This window comes from Channa argus, chromosome 22, assembly GCF_033026475.1.
Source record: "Channa argus isolate prfri chromosome 22, Channa argus male v1.0, whole genome shotgun sequence".
NCBI classification, from domain to species: domain Eukaryota; kingdom Metazoa; phylum Chordata; class Actinopteri; order Anabantiformes; family Channidae; genus Channa; species Channa argus.
Window position 1 is genome coordinate 9,642,000 of NC_090218.1, and position 27,229 is coordinate 9,669,228.

A 27,229-nucleotide genomic window follows, 5' to 3' on the forward strand; every position below is an offset into this window, starting at 1 on the left:
TGCACGACATCTTTCCACGTACTGATGCACCAATCAAATTCAGTGGGTTGGTGTCACTGTGATACAGATTCTTCATAAACTTTAAAATAACAACTTGCAGTCACAGCAATCCTAACGTGATCCCATTGATGTCCATGTAATTAGGTCTGCAGATTTTAAATTGGGGGGGAAAAGTGGATGCTGGTGATGCTTAGTACTCTTTGTCAGCTGATATCCTGAGCCTGAGTCGAGTCCTTGTCCTGTTTGTGAATTTATTGAAATTGTTGATGTTTATTAATATTGAGTTTATTGTCTTTCTGTCCTGCAGGACCTTCACACCATCTACTGCCACCTCTACCACATGGACGTCCTCTCTCACCTTAGGGAACATCAGCTAAGGTAAATGTGCATCATTAAAAGGTACCATTTACATTTTCATCTTAGTGGATTTAGTTTACAGTAGCCCATAGGCTTACTTTGTGTGTGCATTGTTTAATGCGGCACACCCTATCCAAACAGGTTTAGAAGTGCTTAGAATAGTTTGGTAAATGCCTTTTGCCCCAGGTTTGTTTCCCACCCATTCACAGGACATTCAGGCTGAGGTGCATTGTAGACATTGATTATTGATGCGTTGCATGTTTGAAATGTTTTTGCTTGCAGTTAGGAATGAGGTATTTTCCTGTTTCAGCAGGTCACAACAATATCATCTGAACAGGAGTGCTCATGTTAAAACGCAAGTCTGAGCACTGTCTGCTTAACAAACCACAGAGACAGGTGCAGACATCTTGTAGAGTCGTTTCTAATTCGTGATATCTGAACAATAAAATGAACCACAAGTACCAGTATTTTACGTCCCCAAGATGCAATATAATGGGAGTTCATTTAAGTTGTGTTTTCAAACTCTGGTTCTCTTTTGGTTGATCTTTTTCTTTTCTTTTTTCACTGACCAAATGAGAAAACACAGCAAATCTTTGGTTCAGCTCAGAGCAATGTAAATGAACACGCAGAGCTGCAAGGCAGTAACAATAGTTTCTAGAATGTGAGATCTTATTGCTTTCTAAGAAAAGGTTTGAGATGGACAAGTGATTGATTGTCAGAGCTGGAGATGTATTAGGAAGGTTTTTGCAGTGAAAAGCTTAATGCTGTTTTTCCTCTCTCAGATCGATGTGTACCTCAGCCAGGTATGAAAGACATGAGGCCAACCGCATCCTGTTCTAGTAAGTACACACTCGCACTGAGCAGGAAGTGTCTGCTACAGCATATTCTGCTGTTCATACTCTCTATTTATTCCAATATCTAATAAAGAATGTTTGTTTTACTCTATTTACCCAGAGTTTTTAACAGTAACACTTGAAAGCTTGGCACCACTGCAACGCTCAGTTTTAACCATTAAGCAGCTTGACTGGCAATTTTCTATATTTCTGTCATTATCGTTAAACCATAATACAACTATTTAAAAAAACATCAAAAACCTTATTTCTGATTGTCTTTATGAATTTGGTCACATAGTATTATAATATTAAGCAATGGCTCTGTTTGCAATTCCCGGTTTTCTGCACAAATTGGTCATGAAATGTCTAATGGCTAATTTGAGCCATGCCTCTCAAAAAAAAAAAAAAGAGATCTTATATGCTCTTAATAAAATTAATAATATGCTTAATGAGGTAAAAACGAAACCCAAAGTAACAGCGAACACTTGAAAGATTCATTGGAGCTGCTTTGCCACCTCAACTCAATTGAGACGCTGGATATGACCTCAAGAAATCTGTTGACACAAGACTTCCTACAAATATCAGCTGAAGCAGTTCTGGGAGGAAGAATGGTCTAAAATTCCTTCTGAATGTTATGTAGGTGAACAGGAAGAACTTGCTTGAGGTTGTTGTGGCCGAAGGTAGTCACACTAGTTATTAAAACTGTGTTATTACTTTCTATTCCTCAAACACTTTCCATTTCTAATGGGTGTGTTCGATAAACATATGAAAGATTAGGACTTAAAAATATTGTGTTTATTGATATTTATGAAATTAGTGAAGATCAGATCATGTCATGACCATTGTATACAGAATTATAATGTAATAGAAATTACAAACGATGCCATTGCATTTTCCTACTACTTTATCTGAACTATATATATTAATTTTCATTTAAGATGACCAATTTTTTAAAATCCATTTGAGTCACTTGTTTTTTTTTTAAGCAAACATTGCTCAGACAGGAAAAGTGCGTTTTATAATGTTGTGACAGGACATGTCACCCATTGAAATGATGTGGCTTAGTCATGATTTTATAATTATAGCTTAGAATTAATTTGTCATTAGTTCTGTCCTTTCATTAGGAAAAAAAATGTAGAGAATAACAAAATGTATCTCTAAAAATGGACTGAAAGTGGCTGGAATAAATGATTCAAAGAAATGTGTGAATATTTTCTCCTTAGTCATCCACTTTGTTTGTGGATCCCTAAATAACTTTAGCCCAATGAAACCCTTTTTTTATTTTTTTTCCTCTGAAAGCGAATGTGAACGCTGATGTTGGACTGATGGTGATCTTGACAGATCCACTGATAGTGTGTCTGCTTTCCTTTCTGCCTGTCTGTCTGTCACAGGGTGTGAATTAATAAGAACTGAGATGGATGAAGCAAATGTTACAAATAAGTCATGTGAGTTTAGATTTACAGGTAAACTATTTGAAGAAGAGGAGAGGAATTAGAGATAATGGAGAAGCTGGTGAAAGAGCAGGATGGCAAGAAGAGAGAGTGAGTGGTGGCAAAATGAGAGAAGTTAAGGAGGAGAGAGATTAAATGAGGAAGAGGAGGGGAGAAAACAAGAGGCCAATATCCTACACTGGAGGAGGAAAGGACAGCAATGCTATGAGGGAGGCCAGACAAGAAAATTAAATGAGGGGAGGAAAAGGACGAGGGCAACTGAGATGTGGAGGAAGCGTTAGAGATGGTGGGAGGACAGAGACAAATGCAACGAGAGAGAAGCTTCACATGCTGCTGATGTATTGTGATGCTCGCTTAGAATCACATTAAACACTCAGTGGTTTAATTTACCATCCAATAAACGCACACAGAGGGAATCTCTCTTTCCCACACGCTCCCTTAACCAGGGGCTAGTCTCAAGTACCTTAACCCAGAACAAAGCGCCTGCAATGTCCAATTAGTCATTTGCAAACCACACCGTGTGCAGACAACAGATGCAAGGTCCCTCCAGTGAAAGTATAATAGTCTTTAATCAACAAATGTATCTTAATTTAAGCATGATATTTGTCTGTTTCCTACATGAAAATAGCATGGAAATAAACAAACAGTGATGGAAAGAGAAGGAATAGAACATATGGCATTGAAGTACACAGGGGCAATGGTCATTTTCATTGTATAATTACAAAATAAATTGCATTATCTTGGGTATTGGGTCTTGGATAATGATTATTGTTATTTTTATTATTGTTAATAAATTATTATTATTGATTATTGTTATTGTTGTTATTATTTTTGTTGGATTTATTTCATTGACTCTTGTGCCAGTGTCCCATCTTTTGTTTAAGCTTAAACAAATTATCACTGACGTTGTTATTATTATTTTTTTTAATTTTCGCTGACTTATAGCTAACCCCTTAGGGTAGCCTGGGTTTTTAGATGTTTATCTTTAAATGAAACTGTTTCTGTAAGTGACAGGCCTTTTTTGCCAATTGTGCCAGAGATGTATGAATACCTATAATTAGACGACAAAAAAATGCTAATAGAAAATAAAAGTGCAACTTTTTTTAGCCGAAAGGACTAATAAAATAAACCATAGGCTGCAGAGTGTGACACTAGTGTTCTATCTCTTTTCCAGCCCAGACAGCATCGCTACCTGCTGGTACATCCTCCTCTCTGGGTCTGTCTTCGTCAAAGAGCACATGTTCCTGGCGAGGTGCTGGTATGTTACAGTTACACACACACACACACACACACACACACACACAGAAAACAACATTATGATGAGGTGGATTTGTCTGACATTACACATGAAGCTACATCATCTTGTTATGAGATGGTATCAGAGAGTGAGTGTGTTTGTGTGTGTGTGTTCATCTGTTACATGATAATGGTGACAGCATGTCACAAAGTTGTGGAGTATGAAAAGACAGGTTTTACTGGCTTACTGCTGAACAGTGACATAAGGGATTACTGTATCTACACACCAAAACACTATTTATTTTTTACAGTTTTTACAAATGGCTTATTTTCCAGTTTAAATACAAGATAATACAGTATGCAACTCAACACAACCCTGCAGTAATCTTAGCAGTGTTACCTAGACAATGTTTTTGCAGACCACCTTAAACCAAATGAAAAGTAGTAACAACATTAAGGAAAAAAAACAATGTTCACACTCTTTTTTTATTTTTTTATTTTTAAGTCCTATTCTTTCACACTCTTCATTGGTGTGTATGAGGCTTGCAGCGCTGGCTTTGGGCAACACAATGAACTTTAATATGACCACTCTCAAAATGCAAAATACGCTCATGCTCTCAAAATCTTCAGGTGATGCCATGGCCTTTTATTCATATTGTGAAAAGTGGAAGTTCATGAGGAGAAGAAATGCCGTTGTCAGTCAGGGATGAGTAGGGCTGCCCCCTGTGGCTAACCTTTTTAAATCCTTCAGACATACACAAACTATGCAACGGAGCATGTAAACAATGATGCAAATGACAGTGCTGTTGTGTATGTGTAAACAAAATGGCTAAACCTGCACGCGAGACAAACCCAGACAGACAGTGTTATTTAAGAAATATTGTCCTGTATAATATATAATGGAAGCTGTCACCATTTCCTTGGAGATGCCTGCATGTGTGAGCTTTGCCAGCCAACAGTCTATGGTCAGCAAACCGGAGTAAAGGCAGCCAGAGCAGGAGCAATAGTTTTATTGAGTAAAACTATTTTTTGATCTTGTTGTTGAGTTAAGTAGGCAGAAAAATATCCAAAAATATTGTCTAGATTCCATCTTTTTGTCTATGTTCCCAGCCCAGGATTGTGGTTGAAATAGATGTTTTCTTTTTTTCTTGTCGTAAATAGACCCATTTGCCTCGCAATGCTAGACCCTTGGGTGCAGTTCAGTCCTGCCCGTGGGCCATTTATGGACAGTACTAGTAGGAGTAGATCAAACAATTGGTTTACTCCTTTCATTAATTTGGTCTATAACAGCAAGAATAATAAGAATCTTCATACCTTAGGCAAAGAGGTATGTGTATTTCTGCTCGTTCTCCCAAGTTTTCAAAAACTTCTACATGAGCAGTTGTCAGTGGAAGTCTTTCCAAAATGCGGGTCGAACTCTATTTAGGAAGACTTTTGTTGCAGACATTCACTGCATCTAGTGCATTCTTTGGCGCAAGAACCCTTTACTTTCAATTTCTGTCTACACCACAAACAAATGAGTTTAGTTTCTTAGCTGAACAGTCATTTAGTGTTTTCACATGGTGAGGAAGCCAAGAGCTGTGATAAGTCAAAATCCAGCAGTGGGAGGAGAAGTTGTTGGCCATGGTAGATCCCGAAGCTCTTTAAAGGACCAGTGGTGTCCTCCTCAGTGGTTTTACATGTCTCCCTTAGTGGTTTTAATCAGGTTTTGCTGTATTGGTGCCTGTGTCCTAAAAGGACTTTGTAAACTCTGCCTCTGCATTAGACCTATTTGTTTTACTTTTGTTATAAACCAAATGTTGAAAACCAAATTTAAATTGTGACCCAGGGAACATGCTTATGCTGCTGTAACGCTTATTCGACCGGCCAAACAACAATCACACGTTTTGATGAACTAACGCTCAATAGAATTAGCAATGGCCTTTCCTGTCAAAGACTTAATATCAACAAAAGCCCCAAAGACTTTCCGAAATTATGATGTGCTCGTCCACACCATGCGTGTTATCTATGTTCCTAATGCAAACAGACAACTGTGCTTTTCCAGAGCACTTCATTAGCATTGAAGCACTGTGCTGTGTTTACATTTTCGGCTAGTTTGTTTAGCAGAAATCTCGCTTATGATGTTGATTATCTCATTTTATGTTCCAGCGCTGTAATACTGCCTGTTTACACCACATTGATGCAAGTGTTGCATCAATGCTGTCACCTGCTTGTGCCCTAAAATGGAGCAATTGTCTGAAATTTCCATCATTGTGAGCTGGTTAAACAACTGAGTTTGCTCTAAATCCTGATGGTTTCCTGGCCATTGCAAAATATAATAGATTCCGTTACACTCCTGTTTTCTGTAACTTGATTTCCCTTTTCTTTTCTTTAGTTTTCTATGCAGTTAAGACAAGGACAAGCGATAGATTCTCAGTTCTGAAGAGCTGGACCAAACGAATGTTTGGCATTTGTTTCTGGCTACATGTTTTAGTTGAAAATACCTACTTTATTATCTTTTATAATTGTAACATTCTCTTGATTCATTTATCAACTAATTTATTGCAGCTCTAGACTATTTCTTGGCCAGTTAAAGTGCTGGTCCAACTTTGTCCTCTCACTTAAGAGGGTTTATTTTATTGGGCTACATTATAATAATGTGTTTCTAATATCTTTTGGGCAAATGAGAAAAGATTTTAAAATCGGTTGCATGTGTTTGAACCCGGCTTTTACCAATATTTATAATTTTTATAAAAATGACTGCAGTGCACTTTCAGCTTTAGAAATGGTCATATTTATCTAATAATAATCTAATAAACCCATGTCACAAAAAATATTAGGCCCTCCTGCTCTTTAGAGCAGCCAATATGCCAAATAAAAGCTCATAAAATACCTTAAAAAGACATGTTGCACCTGTTTAAACACTGGAATTGTAACAGGGGAATGCGGTGGAAAAAATTGCTTGAGGTCAGCCCTCAGCTCCAATGTTTACCTTCCCTGTGTTGTTGTAGTTGGACTGAAACAGAAGCATTTCGTGGCATAAGGGGAAAGGAGGGGAGTTATCTTTTGTGCAGTTATGTCTAAATCCTAGAATTATGACCTGGCTGAGAGCTTCCCATGTGAGAGAGGGAGAATAAAAGAATGTAAAGTAAAAACCATCTTACATTCATTTCCCGTCATGGAATTTCTGCTAAGGAAGCTTTTAGTGAGTTATGGGATGTCGGTGAAAGTCATGGTAAGATACGCTCCACTTTACAGGGACAATGAATAGTAAAACAAAGTTAAAACTGAACAGTGCCACCATAGTGATTTAGCTTCTAATTATATTCCACTTGTTTTAATTATGTCCACCTGAAGCAGGAGCAGCAAGACATGGAAATAATGAAGAGAGGGAGAAAAGAGAGCCAGCCTGTGCAGAAGCTGCTTGTCAAATACATATTATTTGATCATAATTCATTTTAAACAAGCGTTTCACTGTTTCACATTTGCATTAGGTAACAGATTTGAATAGGTTTATTTTTAAGTAACAAGAGAAATCCCTGTTTCCCCTTTAGAAAACTACAAAATCTGTGCAAGAAAAATCTAGAAGTGATGAACTGCTTCATCCAGTCACTTCAACCAGTTTGTCCATATCAAAGGAGGAAAAAAAAAAAAAACTCCTGTAACTGGATAATGTTTTTACATTTAGTTATTCAGGTTAGGGCTCTGCGATATTTATCATCTACAATAATACCTTGATTATAGTTTTAAGAATGCGCAAACTGACATTATCGAATATGTCACTCAGTTTGCAAAACTATGAGCATTCACTGCATCATGCAGCATAATAGGACAGCCCGCTGCATGCAGTTAAAAGCAGCTTCACAACTGCAAAGTAACCACTGTACAGAATATAGAGTAATATGGGTACTAGCAAAATAATCCATTAAATTTAGGGAATCATTTGAAAAAAAATTGCCCTATGACAAAAAAGCCACGGATGGCAAGTTTTGCTTGAATGTTTACCATTGTTATACAATATAAGACATATTTCTGAAGGGGCAGAAATATGTCAATAGGACATTATTAATATTGACACAATCCCTGATCACATTCACACATTTACACACATTAACACACTGCTGGACAGTCAGCAGCTGGGAGAAGGGCTTTGCTCCAGGGTGGTGTTAATGAAGGAAGGGCAAGAGCTGCTTTTTACCCCGCTTTACCCAAGCCGTTTGATTCCTGCTGCTCTACGGGGGTTGAACCAGCAACCTTCCGGTCACAAGCCTGCCTATCTAATGCTCCAAATTGCAGCCTTGTTTAACGGCGTTTGAATGGGGACCAAAACTATCCACAGTCCAACAGGCAGTTCTGAGGGAGCATACTGGTAGCTTAAGATTAAACAATTAAGATGCTGGACAACTGTAGTAGCTTCTCACTCTGTTAATTCTGGTGGAGGCATCAGCTGAGTGGGCAAAATAAATGCAGTAAATAGAATCTTAATGGTGTGACTGGTGATGTATACGCAGATAAAACTAGCTGCTGTGATGTTGAGGCTGTTTAACCAACAACAAAACACAAAGCACCAACTGGACAACTGCAGCAGAAAAACTAGTTGACCAAGTATCAGTAACCTCAGGGCAGTTATGTCTGTTCGCGTGTCTTCATTCCAGTGTGGGTCAGTTGATAACTGAGTCCCTGCAATGGATTGGAGGGGGCTCTGTGTTTTGGAGTGCTAGAAGCAGCAGGGGGGCTTGGATAGGGTCACAGAGCAAGCTAATGGGGCAGTGGTGTGTGTGTGTGTGTGTGTGTGTGTGTGTGTGTGTGTGTGTGTGTGTGTGTGTGTGTGTGGAATGCGGAACCCCTGGCAGAACAGTGGCTGGCCATGTGTTCCTGAGCAGCCTGCCCGCCTAGAGCCCAGGAGCACATCCAGGCAGGAAATGAGCAGGCTACACACACACTGGCACATTCTCACACACTTACACACGCATGCACACACCTCCCTGGAGCCAGCGGACAGACATAGACACAGACAGACAGAGTGAAGTGAACAGAACAGAGCGGGAGGGAATTCACATACTCCTCCCTCAGTTGGAGACGAACAAAAAGCAGTCACCTACTTCTGCTTTCTGGGGAAACTTTTTGATTCAGTGTTGACACACACTCTCTGGTGTACACAGCACACACACTTGGATCTAAACCTGGACTACTGGAATATCGTCATTTTCCCCCTTCTTATTTTGGATAATATGTTGGGCATAATTTCATTTACAAGGAATCGGACTCCCAAAACTCCTGTTTCTGGTTAGTGATCTTTTTATATTGCTCCTAATGTTTATTCACATCTATCAGACTAATGTAGCAGCAATTTCAGAGTTTTTCAAAACTCCCTCTTGATTTCTACGTGCATTCTTCATCTCAGCGTTCTCCATTTCCTGCCTGCCATCATTAAACCAACTGCAGAGCCAGGAATTCCCCAAGGCGTTGAGGCAGGAAAACTTACTGCTGGTTACCACACAGTTAACTCCTGTGTGTTATTCTTATTCTACATTGATTACATTAAAGAGAAGCAGACATGTCTCACTACCAACACAACAGCAAGTCTGGATTGACGGGCTCTAGGTCAAAATGTTTGTGCCGGCAAGGTCAGATAACATTTGCATGTGTAGTAAAGAGTGACAGAAATCCAAATATCAATATGTTTACTTCAGATTAATTCCTTTAAGCACAAAGCTGCTCACTTTTTAGCTGATTCCTTGTATTTTCTGGAAACTTGCTGCACAAGAAAGTCAAGATTACATCAAGATATTCGGCTTTACAGTGGTGTGCAGTAAAAGAAAAAGGGTTCAGTCAAGCCTGAATGGTTCCCTGTCCCCATACTAGTGACGACAGTTTAGCTCACGGAGTTGGGGATTTAGTGGCAGCTGTTGCTCTGTTTTGCTCTGATATGCTGAGCTTTGAATGAGCCCCTTAACTGATTATGCTGTTGTTTTACAAATGAACGGTAATGTTTCTGAATGACCCGCTACGTCATTGGAGGCTGTCTGGCACTTTTATGTGCGTGTGTGCGTGCTGGTGGTCTGTCTGTAGTGCTTACTGCAGGCCAACTCTCCAGCCTTATTTTATGTGTGTGAGTCAGACTGGTCAGTGTTCGCCAACCAAGCACTAAAGCAAAGCACCGAGAGGAAGAGCAGCAGAGAGAAATCCGAATAAAGTGCTTCTCTGTGCGTGTTAGACGGAGGTCTGTGGTTTTCTTTATTTTGCTGTTGGTCATCATAACCATGGAAACATGTTTGCCAAATGGGCCTGGACCTCTGTTTGGGTTTAGGTTTTGACCCAAACTCAAAAGTTGCTTGACTCAAATTACACTCTATGTCGTGCTGCACAGTGTAGACAAGTTTGTGAGTTTGGACACACTGCTTTTACTGTTGTCAAAAACCAACTACAAGTACAACTACAAGTTAACAACAAATATACAGTTGTATTTGATGGATGTTTCTTCAGATTACAGCAGAGCTCGGACAAGTTTCCACCCTGCATGAAAAAAAACAAAAAAATCCGTATTGGTATGGTTTACCTTGCCTTCCTTTCTGAACAACAAACACAGACTACTGCTACCTGCTGGTTTGGACAGTTCCCGTCATACAGGTGCAGAACACACATGCTAACACACATGTAAAAAAAATGGTTCAGTTCCTTTTTCCCCAGATACTGTTCTTTGTTTGTTCTGGGATGAAACATCCAAACTTCTTGTATTCTCCTCGCTATAAACAACGAAGAAAGTTGAAACTGACATAGTATATGTTTAATATTTTGGCTTGTTTTTTTGGCACTGCCTTGATTGTCTGTCCTCTCCCCTTACTCAGGAGGAGGACAATTATTCATTTAGGCGTTTTAATGTGCAAAGAAAACAAAGTATGAAATACAATGTTCAAGTACCACGAAGAAGTACTTGCAGAAACAAACGGATTTGTGCTTTTGCTGGAAAATAGTGCTTTGGAATTTACCCAGATGAAAATAGCCATAGTCCAAGTGGTTGAACTACAAGTTTCCAGTAAAGGCAGATCTGTAACAAGTGACATCTGCACGACTATTAAACTGGATATGTCACATGATCTGCACTTTACAATGCTTCCCATTGCCCGATTCACACTCATACGCAGATGGGGGGCTGCTATGCCCCTGGCCTTCACTCAGTGGGAGCCACTAAGTTGGGGTTAAGTCGCTTGCTTAAGGACACTTCGACATATAAGAGGAGCCACAAGTTGAACCGACAATCCTGTGATTGGTGGATGACTGCTCCACCTCTTGAGCCACAGTCACCTCATATGACTATCAGAAGTTACTGTTTTCCTAGGGTTTTTTTTTTTTTGTAAAAACTTCAAAACCTTTTGCAGATCAGTTAAAATATGCAAATGTATGTATTTTGCTGTAACATACAAACCCAGACTTAAACACCACTGGCTGCCTTTATCTAACTTGACGTTTTCCTTTTTTTAATTTTATGTTCTGCACTCTTGGTAACATCGCTGGGTTTTCCAGCTTTTTGACACCTCCGGGTGTGTGTGGTCTTACTTTCTGTGCTAGCTGTCATGCTTTATTGCCCTAGGGCACTGCAGCTGTCACTGGACTCGGGCGGAACCTGTTCTTCCCCCTGCCAATGACTTGTTTCTGCGGGAATAGAGTGGAAAGAAATCATCACCTGCTGAAATCCAGCACTAGGTTTAAGAGCTTCCCATTCCAAGGAAACATCACATGTTTGGAGAAAAAAACATTTATTGCTTATTGTTGCTGTGAGAGCAGTAGATCAGTTTGTTTCCATTATGAGAGTCTGTTTGGAGGGGCCTGATATCCAAAAGTCTTCTCCGCTCTCTAAGAAAGTCAAAAAGATGCCCCAAAAGTAATAATAAAATAGCGGCAAAAATGTTTGTCACGTAAGTCCAACTAAAAGTTTAGCGTTCTTAGATAAATTGCTTATTTATTGCACATTTTATTGGTGGGAAACCATTCACTCTTATTTTAAGGCCATACACCTAATCTAATTATATTGTTTTACTTTTTGTTGTTCACTCCAAATATTTAATGCGAAAATGAGGTTGTAATTGCTGAAGAACAGCAGTGTTGTAAAATGTCAAAGATTTCTTTCTTTCTTCTATTAAAAAAACTCTTAATCTGCCTTTTATTTTGTCAGTCTAGGTCAGTGTAAGCAAGGTTTTGCCCATAGTGTGGGTTAAGACGTTTGGCTTATTTCCTCTGAGACACTGATTCACAAAACACAGGCGTCTGATCTCCGCATCATTTACTGGGCACACACGCTTGTGCACACAACAAGCTGTATTACTCATTTCAGGGTTCACTCACATTTGTTGATTCTTTCACTTTTGTGGCAACACAGTAGATCAGACAAAGAGTAGGACAGATAAAGGTGCAAACAGGCAAAGCTGCACTGAGCTTTATTCTTGTTTCTTTTTGTTTTTCACTAAAATTAACAAAATGAACATTTTTACAAAACCTCCCCCCCGCAGACACACTCACATGCGCACTCACATGCGCGTACACACAGCGGCGAGACAGGCCTGGCAGGCTCCGTGTGCCTCTGACAGGGACCATGCGTCTCGCCTCAGTGGATTGTGGAGAGATGTCAGAATCGGGCTGACCTCCAGGCTAAGGGCTTTGAGAGAACTCCGAGCCCAGCAGATTGCATTCTTCCCTGGGAACTCTTAAAATACCTGGCTGGGTGTTTGTCTTCTGCCAGAAGCTGTTGTATAGATGGTTCAGCTAATTCGGCTCACTAGTATTTCAGCTACGATGACAATGACTTTCAGCAACAATTTGGCAGTAGTCTTTTGTGGCAGCTTTCTTCATCCCCAGCAGCTGTGGTTTGTGCTCTTCCTCCCTTAAAATCAGTGTGACTCATCAAAGCTTTGGTTTCACAAGTTCTTCAGAACCATTTCCTTTTTACATTTCTTAGTCAATCTGTCTCTTAGAAGGAAAACAGCTCGTGCAAATTCAGAAATGTGCAAAAAGAACTTTATCATAATATTTATCTATTATCAAATGTGTCATCTGTCAGGATGCTGCCATTGTGTTGACAAGTTTACTATTTCTTTGTAGAGACAGAGGAAGCGAAGAAGAGTAAGAAGAGAGAAATGGGAGGGGGGGGCAAAGCATGAAATAAAACACAACTGAGAAAATCGACAGGGTATTGGAGTAAAGCATGTAGAAAATAAGCTGAGGGAAACAAAACAGGAAGCAAAAGGGAAAAAAGAAGAAGGAGAGAAATGACTTAAGAGAACAGAAAGCTGGTAGGCAGTGGGAAGAAGGACGAGTGTGTGAGACTGAGAGACACACAAGAGTGAGAGTTGGCTCTCTCCCAGTACAGCACGCTTCCATAATTAAAACCAGCCGCTCCTCCAGTCCTTAAACAATGCTGAGTTGCCGCTTCTAGGTTGCTAAAGGGAGCGAGACGTGTTCTCAGCGCAGTCTGTTGTCATGGATCAGTGCACACAGTGATGGAGATGTTCCGACGGGGGATCTTTCTCACACTCGCACAGTTCATGGGAAACACACAGACATGGATAATTACTTTGTGCGTAAAGACAGACACTTATGCTTCTGGATTCCTGTGTGAAAGACCTATGTGTTGTGACCCATGCACCACCCCTATCTGTGTTCTCCGCTAATAAACAGCATTGCTCATTTTCCTTTGAAGCAGGAAGGTCGAGAGTCTGGGGAATAACAAAACGGCATAAAACCTATAGAGAGCAAAGTGTGGCTGTAGCCAAACCTCCCAATGCTTTAAGCCTTCCAAAGAAAAACGCAATGAAGAGGAAACTGACTGCTGATACAGTCATCATATACTCACTACCCGCCTGGACACGAGCTAAAAGTTGTCCCACATAATGAGGAGAGCTGAGCTGATCAGGAGTCTGGGCATTACTATACCTTATATTAAGGTCAAACAAATATTGTGTTTGACCAAATCTAGGGAAGTCATCGCTCTGTATATACATATCACAAATTTTGACAAAATGGATGGGATGGGCTCAGACCTGGGGGCTACATTCTCTATAGGCCGAATTTTACTTCTTACGTAAAAGTCGCAAGGACCTACGCCCGGATACATTTGAACAAATTTCTTTTATACTTTCACAGCAGACGTATATGTCCATGAGAGGGCAGTGTCGCATTGAAGAAACTATCTGGAAGCATAAATTAAATGCGTGTGTTCTACAATCTACAGCACTCAGTAAGGGTAAACGAAGATTTCAACGATAAAATGGCCCCGATTAACCTTTTTCCAGACCCCTGCATGAATGGTTCTTTGCTAGGGTGCTCTGCTGAGATGTGGTCTACTGAACTGAATTTAGAGAGCACAAAATTACGATGACAAGACAAAGTATGTGAAGCTTCAGGAGCATCAGACCTTTGACACAACCCAACATCAGCATCAACCCTGGATCTCCCAACTCAACCCAACTCACTGTGCAGATGATGGTCATATCCCCTTTATTACTGCAGTACCCTGTTACTGGTATGCACAATCAAACCGTTGGAGATGATCCAAAATGTGGCAGCATGCGCCATTTTTAATCACCCAAAAAGGACTCATGTTACACCGCTCTGAAGATCTTTATGCTTTACTTCCATTAGCTGCTAGCATCAGGTTCAAAGCTCTGTCTCTTGCCTACAGGGTGATCAACTCAACAGCTCCTGCTTACCTCAGCCTCCCTCATTCAGGTCTACATTCCCTTCCATCCACGGTGCTCTGCCAGTGAACGATGTCTGCTGGTCCCAGCCCCGCACAGAAGACGGCGAACAAAACTCTTCAGCTCAGTGATCCCACAATGGTGGAACGAGCTACCAAACTGTGCACGCTCAGCGACCTCACTCCCAATATTCAAAACAACTGCTGAAAACAGAACTGTTCCTCACCTTCCTATGCACTTAAATCTATCAAAGCAACAAAAAACGTTCTTTCTTCTCCTTCGTGCACTTGCATCTCATGAAATGTAAACACTACTTCAGTTAGTACGTTGCTTTGATGTTCTCTTGTTGACTTAGATTTTCCCTTTCCTTGTACCTCACAAGTCTGGCAAATGACTAAACGGACATTTTCCTTTTTGGTAACAAAGTAACAAGTTGAATTACACCTCTCAAGACACAGTGAAATCCAGACTAAAGACTGAATAAAGCAGCAGCAAAACAACTGAATATAATGTATATAACAATGTATATAAATATAGAAAAATCAGTGTGAACTAAACCTATCTAGACAGACATGAGCAGATACGGTTCTTGTTCTGCTTTTGCGTTCTTCTTATTGGTTCTAATTCTGTTTTGATCACGACTCGGCACTTGGGGGGCCTCTGCGAGCCCATAATTCAGATGGAGAAGTATAAATTGGCCTTATGTGGAAGTTATACTTGTATCTGAAATATGGGCAGAAGCATTGGCCTTATGTGTAATGGGTGTAAATATTTCTTGTTGTTTAAAGACCTAAAATGACCACCGCGAGATGCAAAACTACTACAAACAAATAATCTCTGTGTTTCAGTTGAGGTGTCTTAGCTGGGACTTTCATTTGTCTGTCCCCAGGGGCCAGCTGTCTCATAGAGACAGAGAAAACGTTTTTTTAATTTTTTATTTTTTCCCTGTTATTGTCAGTGTACACATTCTTAGTCTAAACTAAGATGTCGTGCCAGTGTCTCCATGTGATGAGTAAAGAGCAGACCGACCCACGTGGTCCCACCACAGTATCAGCTGCCCTGCTCCTGCTTATCAGAGGACACAGCCCACCAGGCTGTGGCTGAACCTGTGAGGTCTGCAAACAAAGACTCATATTGTGCAGGAGCTGTTTACTGGGCACACAGTTGTTTGATCCTGATTTTGGTCAGTCTGAAATGCTACTTGTGAATGAGGCAAAAATCTTAGAAATAACATTCACTAATAGGTTAATCAAACAAATTCATCTATTGAGTCGACTAATGTCGACACTAGTAAGCTACTGCTGGGGGAACTTGTCTTCGATGGCCCTGAAAAATAGTCTATAAGAAGTTTGTTCAGCACTGACTGTATTTTTAGTCTCTGTTGACTGTGCACATTAATGATCTGCAAATCTTTTTTACTTCCAGTGGTTTGACCTTCACCACAAACCAGCTGTAGTGCTCTAATACCCACAGAGAAATGTTTCGCTCTCGTGTGTGTGTCTGTGCCGTGTCTGTTTTATACACCCTTGCATCTCAAGCCGGTCTCATAACATTTTTCGGAAATTTTAAGGTGCATGAAATATTGGAGGCATTGTATTTACAGAAGTGTCTCTTGAGGCACCTTAAAATGTGTTAGTTTTTTTATATAGGATTTATTGCTGTTGACACTGACTTTATTTGAAAGTTGGAAAAACCTTTAGAGGACCATGGTATAACAGTGCAGTGGTAGAATATTGTGGATGTCTACCACTGCATAACTGTCTTTGTGTAATCGTAATGACATATTATAGACCTGTGTAGTGCTAGTGAAAGGGTTGAAAGTGGACTGACTCCCTGAAATAGTCCTGATTCTGGAGCAAGTTCTGGTAGATTTGACTTTTGAAATACACAGATGGATGCTGAAAAAAACCTACGGACCCAAGAGTTTCGGAGCCTCATGGTTTAAAGCCAGAGCTTATTTTTGAAAGAACTCAGTCAAAATGATTCAAAAATGATTAGCAATGACCTGAAACTATCAAAAGGAGGCCCAGAATGGGATGTTTAAACATATATTGTGTGTGTGCTCTCTTTGCAGTTTTGGCAAGCAGCTGGGGGGCAGACGAGGCTGTGAATGCATCACTTTGGAGCCGTCAGAAATGATTGTGGTGAGTAGAGACTCTGTCTGTCCAATTCACATACCTTTTATCCTCCCACCTCTCCCATTTCTGCTCTTTGATTTTATTCCTGTTTTTTCATCTTTATTTGATGTCTGTGTCACTTCTCTCTCCCTGTATTTTCTCTTGTTGATCATTTTTCTCCCTTTCTTTCATAACTATTGCTCTTTCTCTGTGTTTGCCCCATCTTCTAATCTTTCTGCCCTCACTTTATATCTGCCTTTATATTTAAATTTAAATGTGCTCCATCCAGCTGGATGTGAATTAGAATTTCAATAAGATCCGACTTTTACTACGTGCAAGCCTGTGAACATTACAAAAAAATCTCAATACTCAAGTGGAATTGATTGTAGAATTAAAACTATGATTATAGATATACCATATTGTAATAAATAATATCTAAAGTATCTAAATCCTACCTACTAGTACCCACACTTCTATGATACTGCACCCAATACCCCTTTAGTTGCTCCGTTTATTACACACCAGTTGCCACCATATTTGCAACTCATACTAAAAGCAAAACAGTACTTGTATTTGAGTGGTAAGACTTTTTTTTTTTTTTAAATGGGAGCTGCATTGGAAACATTATGTAACATTATTGAGGATTATTTTTAAGCACTAAAAAATGGCACATTTTCAACATTGGATGTTTTTTAGTTTATTGACTTATGCAGTTTCACTGAATGTCATCATGAGGAGCTAAAAAAAGGCAGAGAAATTCATTCTTACTGCTGCCATGAGTCTGACATGAGGTTATGTAATGCACAGAATAGTTACACAAGTTCTGGGTTTGGAAATATTTAATATTTCAGTTGTACAAAACAAAAAAAACAAAACAAAAACAAAACAAAGTATTTTGTTTAAAAGATCTTTTGCGGTGTGAATAGATTTACCTGCACTTGTGAATGTGTTAACAATGTAATTATACATTGAAAGCTTAAAGTTCAGAGCACCTCCTCTAATACTAGTCGTTTTTCGTATTCTCTCTTTTGGTCTTTTCTGCATTTGTGACGTAGTGCTAAAAGGAACTTCTTAGTCATAGTGTCATGTGAAACCCTCTGCTTTCATTAGTTTTCTCTAAATACGTAAACTTCCACAAGAAGTCTGGTCATTTTATTATTTTTGCTGTTTGAACTTTTCCTTAAACTATAGGGAATATCTTAACATATGAATTCATGCTAAATTGATTATACCATCTTTTGCATATCAAAATGGACTGTGTTACTGTCTGCCCCCACAGGGCTTTGAAGTTGTATGCTTACCTCCCTAAACATAATTATCGTTCTATCTTCATCTACTGGGTCGCTCTCTGTCGGAAGGATCGGGTTGGATGTGTAGCAGTAACACTAGTACTACTGATGCTGCTCAATAGGAGATGCAGAACAAACCTCAAAGACATGTTGCCTTGTGGCTTTTTGATTACATTGACCTGTAACAGTGAGGCCAAATGTTACAGGAAATCCCCCAAAATTTTTTGTGGATGTCTTTAAAAAAAATAGTCATCTGTTTGTTTTTGCTATGATTGTACAAAATTAGAAAACTGTCATTTCTGTAGGTAAGGGATCAATGATGAAACCTTATCATCTTTAGACAGACTATCACTATGTTGACTTTGAGCTGACGCAAAACTGTGCAAGCTTTTCATGTGAATCAGTGTGTCTGCATTGCTTCTTGTTGAATCGCAATGATTAATTCACTCTGAAAGTATGACTATTTAGTGCATCGGGAAGTGCTTTACTGGTCAAAATCCCCACGTTTCCAAGAAGCCGTATGCTGATAAGAATTGTGCCTCTGTTCGCTTTTGTACAGATGCAAACAAATCAGATTTAAAGTAAATGATGAGCTGCAGCGTTGTTGAGTTCTACACATTGTTGTGTGCTCGCTTGGCTTAATAACGTGATTAAGATACTGCTGCTGCTGTTACCTTTTTGACTGTCTTCACCCTCTCATTTAACTCTCAGAAAGAAAGAGAATAAAAATAATTCATGCCAAAAAACTAAAAAGTCTAAATCAAATAAGGGTATTTGACGGTTTTGATTCCAATGCAGTCATTGCTTTGTGATTAATAATGCATGTTATAAGCAAGTGAAAAACCATGAATCATGCAGAGTGATTAGTCAGACTCACTGTTTGTTTGTGTGTTGTTGACTTTAAAGGGAGAGAGGAAGGGTGTTGATGAAATGGCAGTTAAATGATGTGGCGTTAGTGATGGGGCGCTTCTACAAATATGGAAAAGGTGAAGGAATATAATTTCCTCATCACCCAACTGAACTTCTTGGTTCAAATATTACCAGGGAGCAACTACAAAACCTTTTGGAGTATTGGATAACTACTGCATCTAAAGAACTGCGACACTTTGATAAATTAGACTGATAACAGAGCAGAGTCACCACGTTCCCTGTAATTTACTGTGGCTCGATGAGATTTCTCCCACTCACTCAGTCCCATTGAGTTTCAACTCCTCAGTTCTTTTTTCCAAGAAAAGTTGACCCATCGTACAACATATCTTTGCTTAAACATTGATACCCAGTACAAGAAATTCCGGGGCTTGCTTTCTGTCTGAAGGCGTGCTGTAATCACAATGGTGCACAAAAGTTTGCGTTTTAGTGACCAACATTCAATGCTTCAATCTCCAACCCTTGATTTTCCTGAAAGGTTCCACACTGAAAGAGGGTTGTAGTAGTGAGGTGGCCTTTCAGCAAGACACTTAATCCGAAAATACCCCTGTGGGTCCATTCAAAGGCTACAAAAAAAAGAAAAGAAAAAGAAATTGGCACCGATGTCAGTTAATTTTGTGTAAATGTGAGAAAGTGAGCTGCAGGAAAGGAGCCAACAAGCTCAGTGGACTCAGTTGCCAGTGGAACAAAAGATACAATCAGTTTGAATAAAAAAAGACAAAAGTTAAATTGGTTTGAAATAAAGGTGAGTGTAGATAAAAGCAGACACCACAAAGATGTTGGCGATGAGGGGGAAGGAGGCGAAGAGACAGCAAGGATCAGCTGATCTGAGCAGGGAGGTGTTTTCTGTGTCTGTACATATGCACATGCTTCTTTCATCAGGAAGAATTTGCAAATTATCTCTGAGAATTAAGAAACAAGAATGTTTATAGGCTGTTATTAATATCTTAGGACATCCTTGTCCGTGTTTTCATAGTTTGTTATACTACCAGCAGTGGCACATCATTGCAAGGTGGACCTTTACACCAGGACTTGGTTAAACATGAAAAACAAAATCAGTGAACACAGCTATTGTACAAAAATGAGCAAATGTATTACATTAAAGAAGAAAGCGCTAAATAAAAAAACAAACTCTGGTAAATACACAAGGGGGCCTGGTGACTCAGTGGTAGAGCATTTGGTTGGGATACAGAAGGCCGCAGGTTCGAATCCTACCCAACCAGGTGTGGCCTCGCCAAACCACCATGGGCCACGCTGGTGCCGGTCCAGCGTAAAAACTCGTGCCAAATCAATGTGCGGAACATGTTCCGCTGTGGCGACTCCTGTAGGGACAAGGCGAAAGCCGTTGAACTCTCACTTTGGTAAATGCACAGTAGCTGCTTGAGGAGTTCTGCAGTAACACGTTGGCACTGCACCTACGTGTTTCTATGCTAAGTAAAACTATGGCTCCTAACATTCTATGCACCTTCTTTAGTTTGTTAGATGTGCATAGGTTCCTTAATATATTTTGTAACAGTCTGTAGGTGGAGTGTTTGGTCATTTTCAAATAAAAATAAGAAGTAATTATTAGGTTGGTTTTTAAGGTATATCTCTTTGTTTTCATCTCCTAATTTGAAAACATCATTATGTAAAATGGCATGAACTCTTTAGTCGTGCCTTTAAAGTCTGGAACTTCACATGCTCACAGCTAAGAAGTGACTCCACTATGAATTAAGTCCTGCTTGTGTCAGAACGAATACTTGGTGCAAGCGGATGATCATGTGTGTTGAAGATAAAAACTCACTTGATACAGAGTACATCTTTCAAACCAAATGGTTACATTTGACTTCAGATGAGTCTTTCGTGGAAAAATGATTTTGACACCCAGTAATCGATGCATGTAGAGTCTAAGGCAGCAGCAGCCTGTTAGGAATAGATAGACAAAAAAACTGGGTTGTCAGCTTGAATGGCAATAGCTGAACAGACAAAACGGTAACTTGTCTTTTCCAAAATCGAAGAAGACACAAAATGACAAGAGAAGCTGTAGGGAACACAAATAGACATAAACATGCACATGCGCATACACACTCTCATATGAATTCATGAATACAAAAGAGGTGAGGGACTGTGGTCTAGTCACACTGCATTGCAGCCAATGAGCTAATTAGAGCCATGGGAATAGTTGAGAGAGGATAATCTGTAGCTGTTGTCATGACTCTGACCACAGGATGGACCGGAGTGACATTTGCTGACTGACAGGGTGGTGTGTTTTTGAGTCTGTATGTGTGTGTCCTGGTGGAGGGGGAGGAAGGGAAATAAGTGGTGGGAAATGGACTTATGGGTAAATGTGAAGTTAGCTGAACACATGTTCAAAGAGGCAGGGGAAACAGGAAATATGGTCAGAATATGGCCGTGACCATGAGTCAGACGCATAAAAGCAAGAGTTGTCAGTGGCTGACATAGATCTGGTGGTCACAGATTTGATAAGGAGTATTTTCAGCTAAGCAGCCAGAGGCAGAATGATGATTGTTGTATATGGTCACAGGATGGACATGGAAGTTCACTACATTTATTGTGTATTGCCTTCAGGCTGTCTGTCTCATGGGGCTCATTAAAATGAGGCGAGATGACTTTTTATTTTTTTGGCTGTAATAAGGGCACACATCGATACCAATACCCATCACTTTTACAACAGTTTATTGGTATTTTATAGCTGAACTATCAATCATGCAGTTGTTTAAGGGTTCATTACAGCTCAACTACCCACGATGCAGTAGTTATTCTGCGTATTACAGCAGAATTCCCTCACACAAGCTTGTCCCTCTGTCCGCTCTGTCTGTTTCAGTCCCACTGCAGCTATGACAGAAAATCTTTTTTAGGTCTATCTTAAAGAAGTTTTCTGAGAGCACGTCTTCAAACTTTCCATAAACATCTCCTCGCGGATGAAACGATATAATGAATATGAGTCAGAGAAACATGCTTGTAAACTGTAGCAGATAGGAATTTTTTTTGACTACTCATTTCAATGTGATGCAGTCATATCTCCTCATTACTCTTTGCGGCCAATCGTGGGGTTATATTTTGAGAGCTCTGTGAAAACACATGACTGACCTGAGGTCTTTTGGGAAAAGCACACAATGGCCCCTTACAAAAACCCTGTCAGTGGCGTACTTGTGGTATGACAAACAATACATTTAATAGATTGTAGATAATAGTTGAAGATTGAAGCAGAAATGGAAAACTGAAATAACCTAACTGCCTACACTGAAACACAGTAGAGATTAAAGAATATTACATAAAATATTATACAAAGATGAAATATTTTAAATGCATTGGTTCTGTGTAAAATGGCGTTTTTGTTCATATTAAAACCTTCCTCTCAGTTTTTATTCAATCGCTTCAGCCACAACATTAATACCACCTCGGGGTATTAATGCAGTGGTGGACAGGGGTCAGCATGGAGGGGTTATGATCAATAGATGTTTAAACACACACACATCCCTGTGGCTTGCTGATTATAGGTTTGCAGAACGGCCATGCTGATCCCTGTCCTGATGCTTGAGTTGCGAAGAGATTACAGGATCATAAAATAGGATCTTAGAGAGTCTCTGCTAGCTCAGTCACTTTATTTCTGATATTAATAATGCAGATATAGTACATGAATAAATACATAGACACTTGTTGTGCTACATCATGCTCTTAAGCTGTCAGTAACTGTAGCTTTTCTTATTACACAGCGACAGTAGGCACAGAGTAGATAAAAGTGAAAAGGCACGGTTGACGTTTGACCTTGCCTGGTGGTTGTCTTTTAGTTCTTCTTTTGTGGTATTTTGTAGGCTTTAGCACCTAGACCAATAGCTTTTTGCTAACCCTCAACTCATGGCTTCGTCTGGGCCAACATCAAAACGGCACGTAGTTCAATCTGTGAAGTAAGCAGCATTTTTCTGATAGTTTTTTCACTGCTCTCCCTCACCAGTGTTTATAACCACCTTTAAATGACAATATGATAAGAGCGAAAATTAATACTTGCATCATTGTTAATACCGTGGTCTTTTACTGATCACTGATTGGCTAAGCTGAACAGCCTGTCAGGGGTCTCTAACTCATGCGTCGAAAAGCCGCTGCCTAGTTACAACAATGTAGGACAAAAAAAACGGCCAACAGACACTCACTGACTTGTGTCCCTAACCCTAACCATCTTCATCTTAATGGGTTACAGCCACTGAAATTACAAATTTCCAGCCAATGTCAACTACTTCCTGCCAAGGTTGCCAGTTCACCATAAGAGAGCCTCACAACCAACCAGGAAAAGGAAATAATGAGAATAATTATTCAAATATATAGAGAAAAAAGGATACAGCATGAAAATATTCAAACAGCAGATGGGTCCTGTTAGTTTCAGCCCTCTCTCGACTTCTCAGACTGGCAGACACACTGACAGAAAGCTCGACACACTCAGAAGCCTGAATAACAAGCAGTAGTATTTTGACCAGGCCAACAGAAACATATGGCTCACTTGTTAATAGTCATCAAATTACCCAATCAGTATTCTGGACACAAAGCATGTTCACTGCTGAAACTAGGCATCAAAAGCTGATGACAAACATGCAAGACCTTGCATTTAAGTGAAAAGTGGTGCATTCAGACTCTCATTGTGGTAATGTAGTACCTGATTTATATGTTTTTACCTTTAATATAAGAGCAGTGCAATTTCTCCTTACAGACATACAGGGACAACAAACAAACAAACAAACAAAATCAATAGATGCAGTTGTATCAAAAACTTCAAAACGAAGGAAATGAATATAAGGTTAAGAAATAAAACCTACTCTACGAATAACTTCGAGACTCTTAATGTTGCATAACATAAGTTTAAACTTTAAAGTCATTACACATATATTACGGTTACTGACTTACTAACATTATGCAACGGCGAAAGAAAAACACATTCCTCCCGCAACAACAGACCAGCACAAAAACTCTTCAGGGAATGAATTGTATGGCCGGAATCTGTGTGCTGTGCAGTTTTTTTTTTTTTTTCTTTCTTTTTTTTTCTGCCTGGCGAGGATATTTGTGTATTTACGGTTTCCTGGAGGGAACTGTGGGCTCAGTGTATGCTCTGTGCATGTGTCAGACAGCGAGAGAGAGCGAGTGAGAAAGGATGTGAGTATGCAACATGTTGAGCAGATGAACTATTTCTGAACCCTCTGGCCCTCAGAAGAGGACAACTCTCAACTAATCGGAGACAAACGAGATGAAGGGTTTTTGGGTTTTTTTTTGTTCGGTCATCCTCGAGATTGGTTTTTGTTGATTTTATTTATTTTTTTGTTCATTCTTTAGTCCGGATTCTTGGCCCAACGGATTTAATGTTGCCACATGCCTCTGGATTTTCGACTATTTTTAAAAACTTGGACACTTGGACACTATTTATCTTTTGTGTAAAATCATTTCCCGGCTTCCTTTTCTGGCCTCTCTACTCGTGGTGTTTCCTGCTTTTTATGTGTTGTTGTGATTCTATCCTCACATCCGGATGAGTGTACTCCGGTGGCATCGGCTCTCTGCGCTCTGGAAGAACTGGATGTTCAACCAGGAGCCAGCAGAAGAGCAGGACCAGGTCTCAGAAACTCCCGAACATGAAGCAAATCCTCAGATTAAAGAAGGGATCACCTTCAAGAATCACAACTCAGTCTTTCAAAACTTAATGGAAATTAAGACCCAAAACTCAGGTTGTAAGAACCAGATATCAGAAGTTGAGGACCAGAACTCTGGATTTACAAACCTGAACTCTGTTCCGAAGATCCAAAAGTCTGAATTACTGAAATGTAGCTGTTCTGAGCCATGTGCCCAGGTCTCAGAGGAGCATTCCTCCAGCTGTTCCCACACACTCAAAGTTTTCGTGTGTGAATCGCACAGAAGCTTCTGCTCTGAGGAGGTTGTTGACTGTGTATTACAGGTGGATAACGGCAGCGAGGGGGACGACAGTTTTCTACAGAGAGAGGGATCCCAAAGAAAGTCCAGGCGGCGCTTCAGGAGGGTCAACCAGAAGGGCGAGCGGGAACTCATAACAGACGGACAAGAACCCCACAGCTACAACACGGTAGGAGTAGCAGCAAATGCTATTGCTAACCCTCTTTGGTGTTTACAGGTTAAATGAACTTGTCATTGTTTCAACATAAAATCACTAATTCTAATCACTCATGTTAATGCAGACAAAGGTTAGAACAGTGTAGCTTCTATAGTTCAACCAAACACTTAACATTGCATTTCTTTTTCTGAATATGCTCAGCTGGATGGTTTTTGCTTATAGGTATTTTTATAGGCCTTTCAAAGTCTGACTTCTGATCCTCTTACCAATTTCTTCTTCTTTTTCACTCGTGTTACTCTTGCTTTGTGTTCAGTATAAGTGATAAGGTCTGTTCAGTTAGGTCTGCGGTTCGTGTTTTTAAGCTAGAGCCCATGAGTGCTCGCAGAGAAATCCCTATGTCATCACTCACATTTGTGACGTGACAAAGGGGCAGTTTTAAGGATAAATTAGATGGTTCTTTCTTAAGGCCTTTTGATACTTTAGCAGCTTTTTTTTTGTCTTATTATATATTTTCAAAAACCTTTTGAAGCTGCATGTGTTTATTTGTATGAGGCAGAGTTTCCCTCCCTCTGATAGCATAACTGGGGCCAGCAGTGTGTCGGTTACAGTTCTAACTAATCACCAGTAGCCACGCGTTGTCACTTACACACACACACACACACACACACACACACACACACACACACACACACACACACACACACACACACACACACACACACACACACACACACACACACACACCTACACACCTACACACACACACACACACACACACACACACCCTCTTCTGAGCTTATGCAAAGTTCCCTGGTGTGTACAAAGGGCTTAATGGAGGGCTTAAAGTGTCCTCTGCTGACCCTACCTGCCTCTGGAGTCTCTTGGTGATTGTTCCACTTTTGGAAATTACATTTCTAGCCTTCAGCCTTGCCGAATCCCTCCACAATGTTTTTTTTACCCTATGATGTTATGTAAAGTCTAACTGCTCTGGTGCAAAGCAACTCCAGTGAAACAGGACAAAATCAAGTAGGACCCTGTGAGCATTATAGAATCATTGAATTTAAGTGACTGAATAGGGCCGTTCTCGCTTTCCCTTTTATTAAATGATTACACCAATATGATATGCTAGCATTTCTCTCTCACTCCACACAGATGTGCAGTTTACTATGTCCCATTGTGATTATGTTTTGTTCCTTTCTGTTCTTTTTTTCATGTCTCTGCTGGTGTCGTATCTTCAGGATTATGCCAACAATAAGGTAGGCGGAAATGCCAAAAGAACTGTCTCTGTTCCACTGTGGTTTTTTGCAATATTTCCATTTTCACTTGATGTGTTTTGTGTAGTGTGGTACTGTTTGTTTGTGTAATTGAGTACGTAGTCAGGCACCTGTTTTGTAGAATCAGGCACTGTTGGCAAAAGCAGGTCATTTTGAGGCTGCCACACACATCCAACCAATGCTGACACTGTGGGTGGCAGTTGGGGGGTGTGGGTTAACTGTGAATCAGACAGATGCATGCTGGGAATAACAACTGACAAAGTTGACGCGTAGGGGCAGATTTCAGTTGGTGCTTGACAATATCGTTTCTGTGTGAATTTAAGATGTGTTAACTAGCTCTGACGGTTTGCTGACGCACAGTCCCCAAAATCACCATCTTTCAGTTAATACTGTTATTGTAAATGCCTTCAACAAGCAGTGGCTTAAAAAGATAATTTGCTTATTAAAGTGAGTGCGTGAGTAGTGAGTGTCCAAAGTGAGTACTTAAGCAAAAGTTTTAACACACATCATTAGTACTTACTCTAAATCACTTACTCTAAGTCACAAAATGTTCCTTTATTTTCTCAGTGAATGTCTGTTTGTGATGATACAATGGCAGAGTAATGACACACACACTCACACAGACACACACACACACACACACACACACAGACACACACACACACACACACAGCAGACAGAAATACAGTTCTCAGTGGATCTGAAGATGCTGTGTAGAGCCCTTATTGAACCATAATAACATCAATGATCCATTATCACTGCTGTGTGCTGGTGTCTGGTGTCTCTCACTCTCCTTTAATGGCTTTCTCCAGAGTGAATGAAGATTCTGAAGTTCCCAATTGAGAGGAGTCCAAAACATTATGCGGAGAGAAGTATAAAATATAGCACCTCATATGTCCTGGACAGATATTGAATGTACTTTTCTTAATTTAGTAAAGACAGACTGCTGGTTAGAGTCAAGCTTTATTTTAATATTTTATTTGAATTGTTTAATTATCCACGATGACTTTG

At 39.9% G+C, this 27,229-nt stretch overlaps 1 protein-coding gene across 10 annotated transcripts in view; it reads left to right on the forward strand.

The window, feature by feature from the left end:
• Positions 1–27,229, forward strand: part of rapgef6 (Rap guanine nucleotide exchange factor (GEF) 6) — a 147,219-nt gene that overhangs the window by 37,527 nt on the left and 82,463 nt on the right. For 5 of the 10 annotated variants that reach the window (XM_067491996.1, XM_067492000.1, XM_067491999.1 and 2 more), the window contains exons 1-2: positions 23,985–24,956; positions 26,183–26,200. In XM_067491996.1, the coding sequence (XP_067348097.1) occupies positions 24,390–24,956; positions 26,183–26,200 (585 nt within the window). In that variant the 5' untranslated portion in view covers positions 23,985–24,389. Of the gene's footprint in view, positions 1–307; positions 379–1,139; positions 1,197–3,815; positions 3,900–8,897; positions 9,143–16,621; positions 16,692–23,984; positions 24,957–26,182; positions 26,201–27,229 lie in introns of those variants that run through there. The other 5 variants (XM_067492005.1, XM_067492003.1, XM_067492002.1 and 2 more) reach the window with 3 other exon arrangements.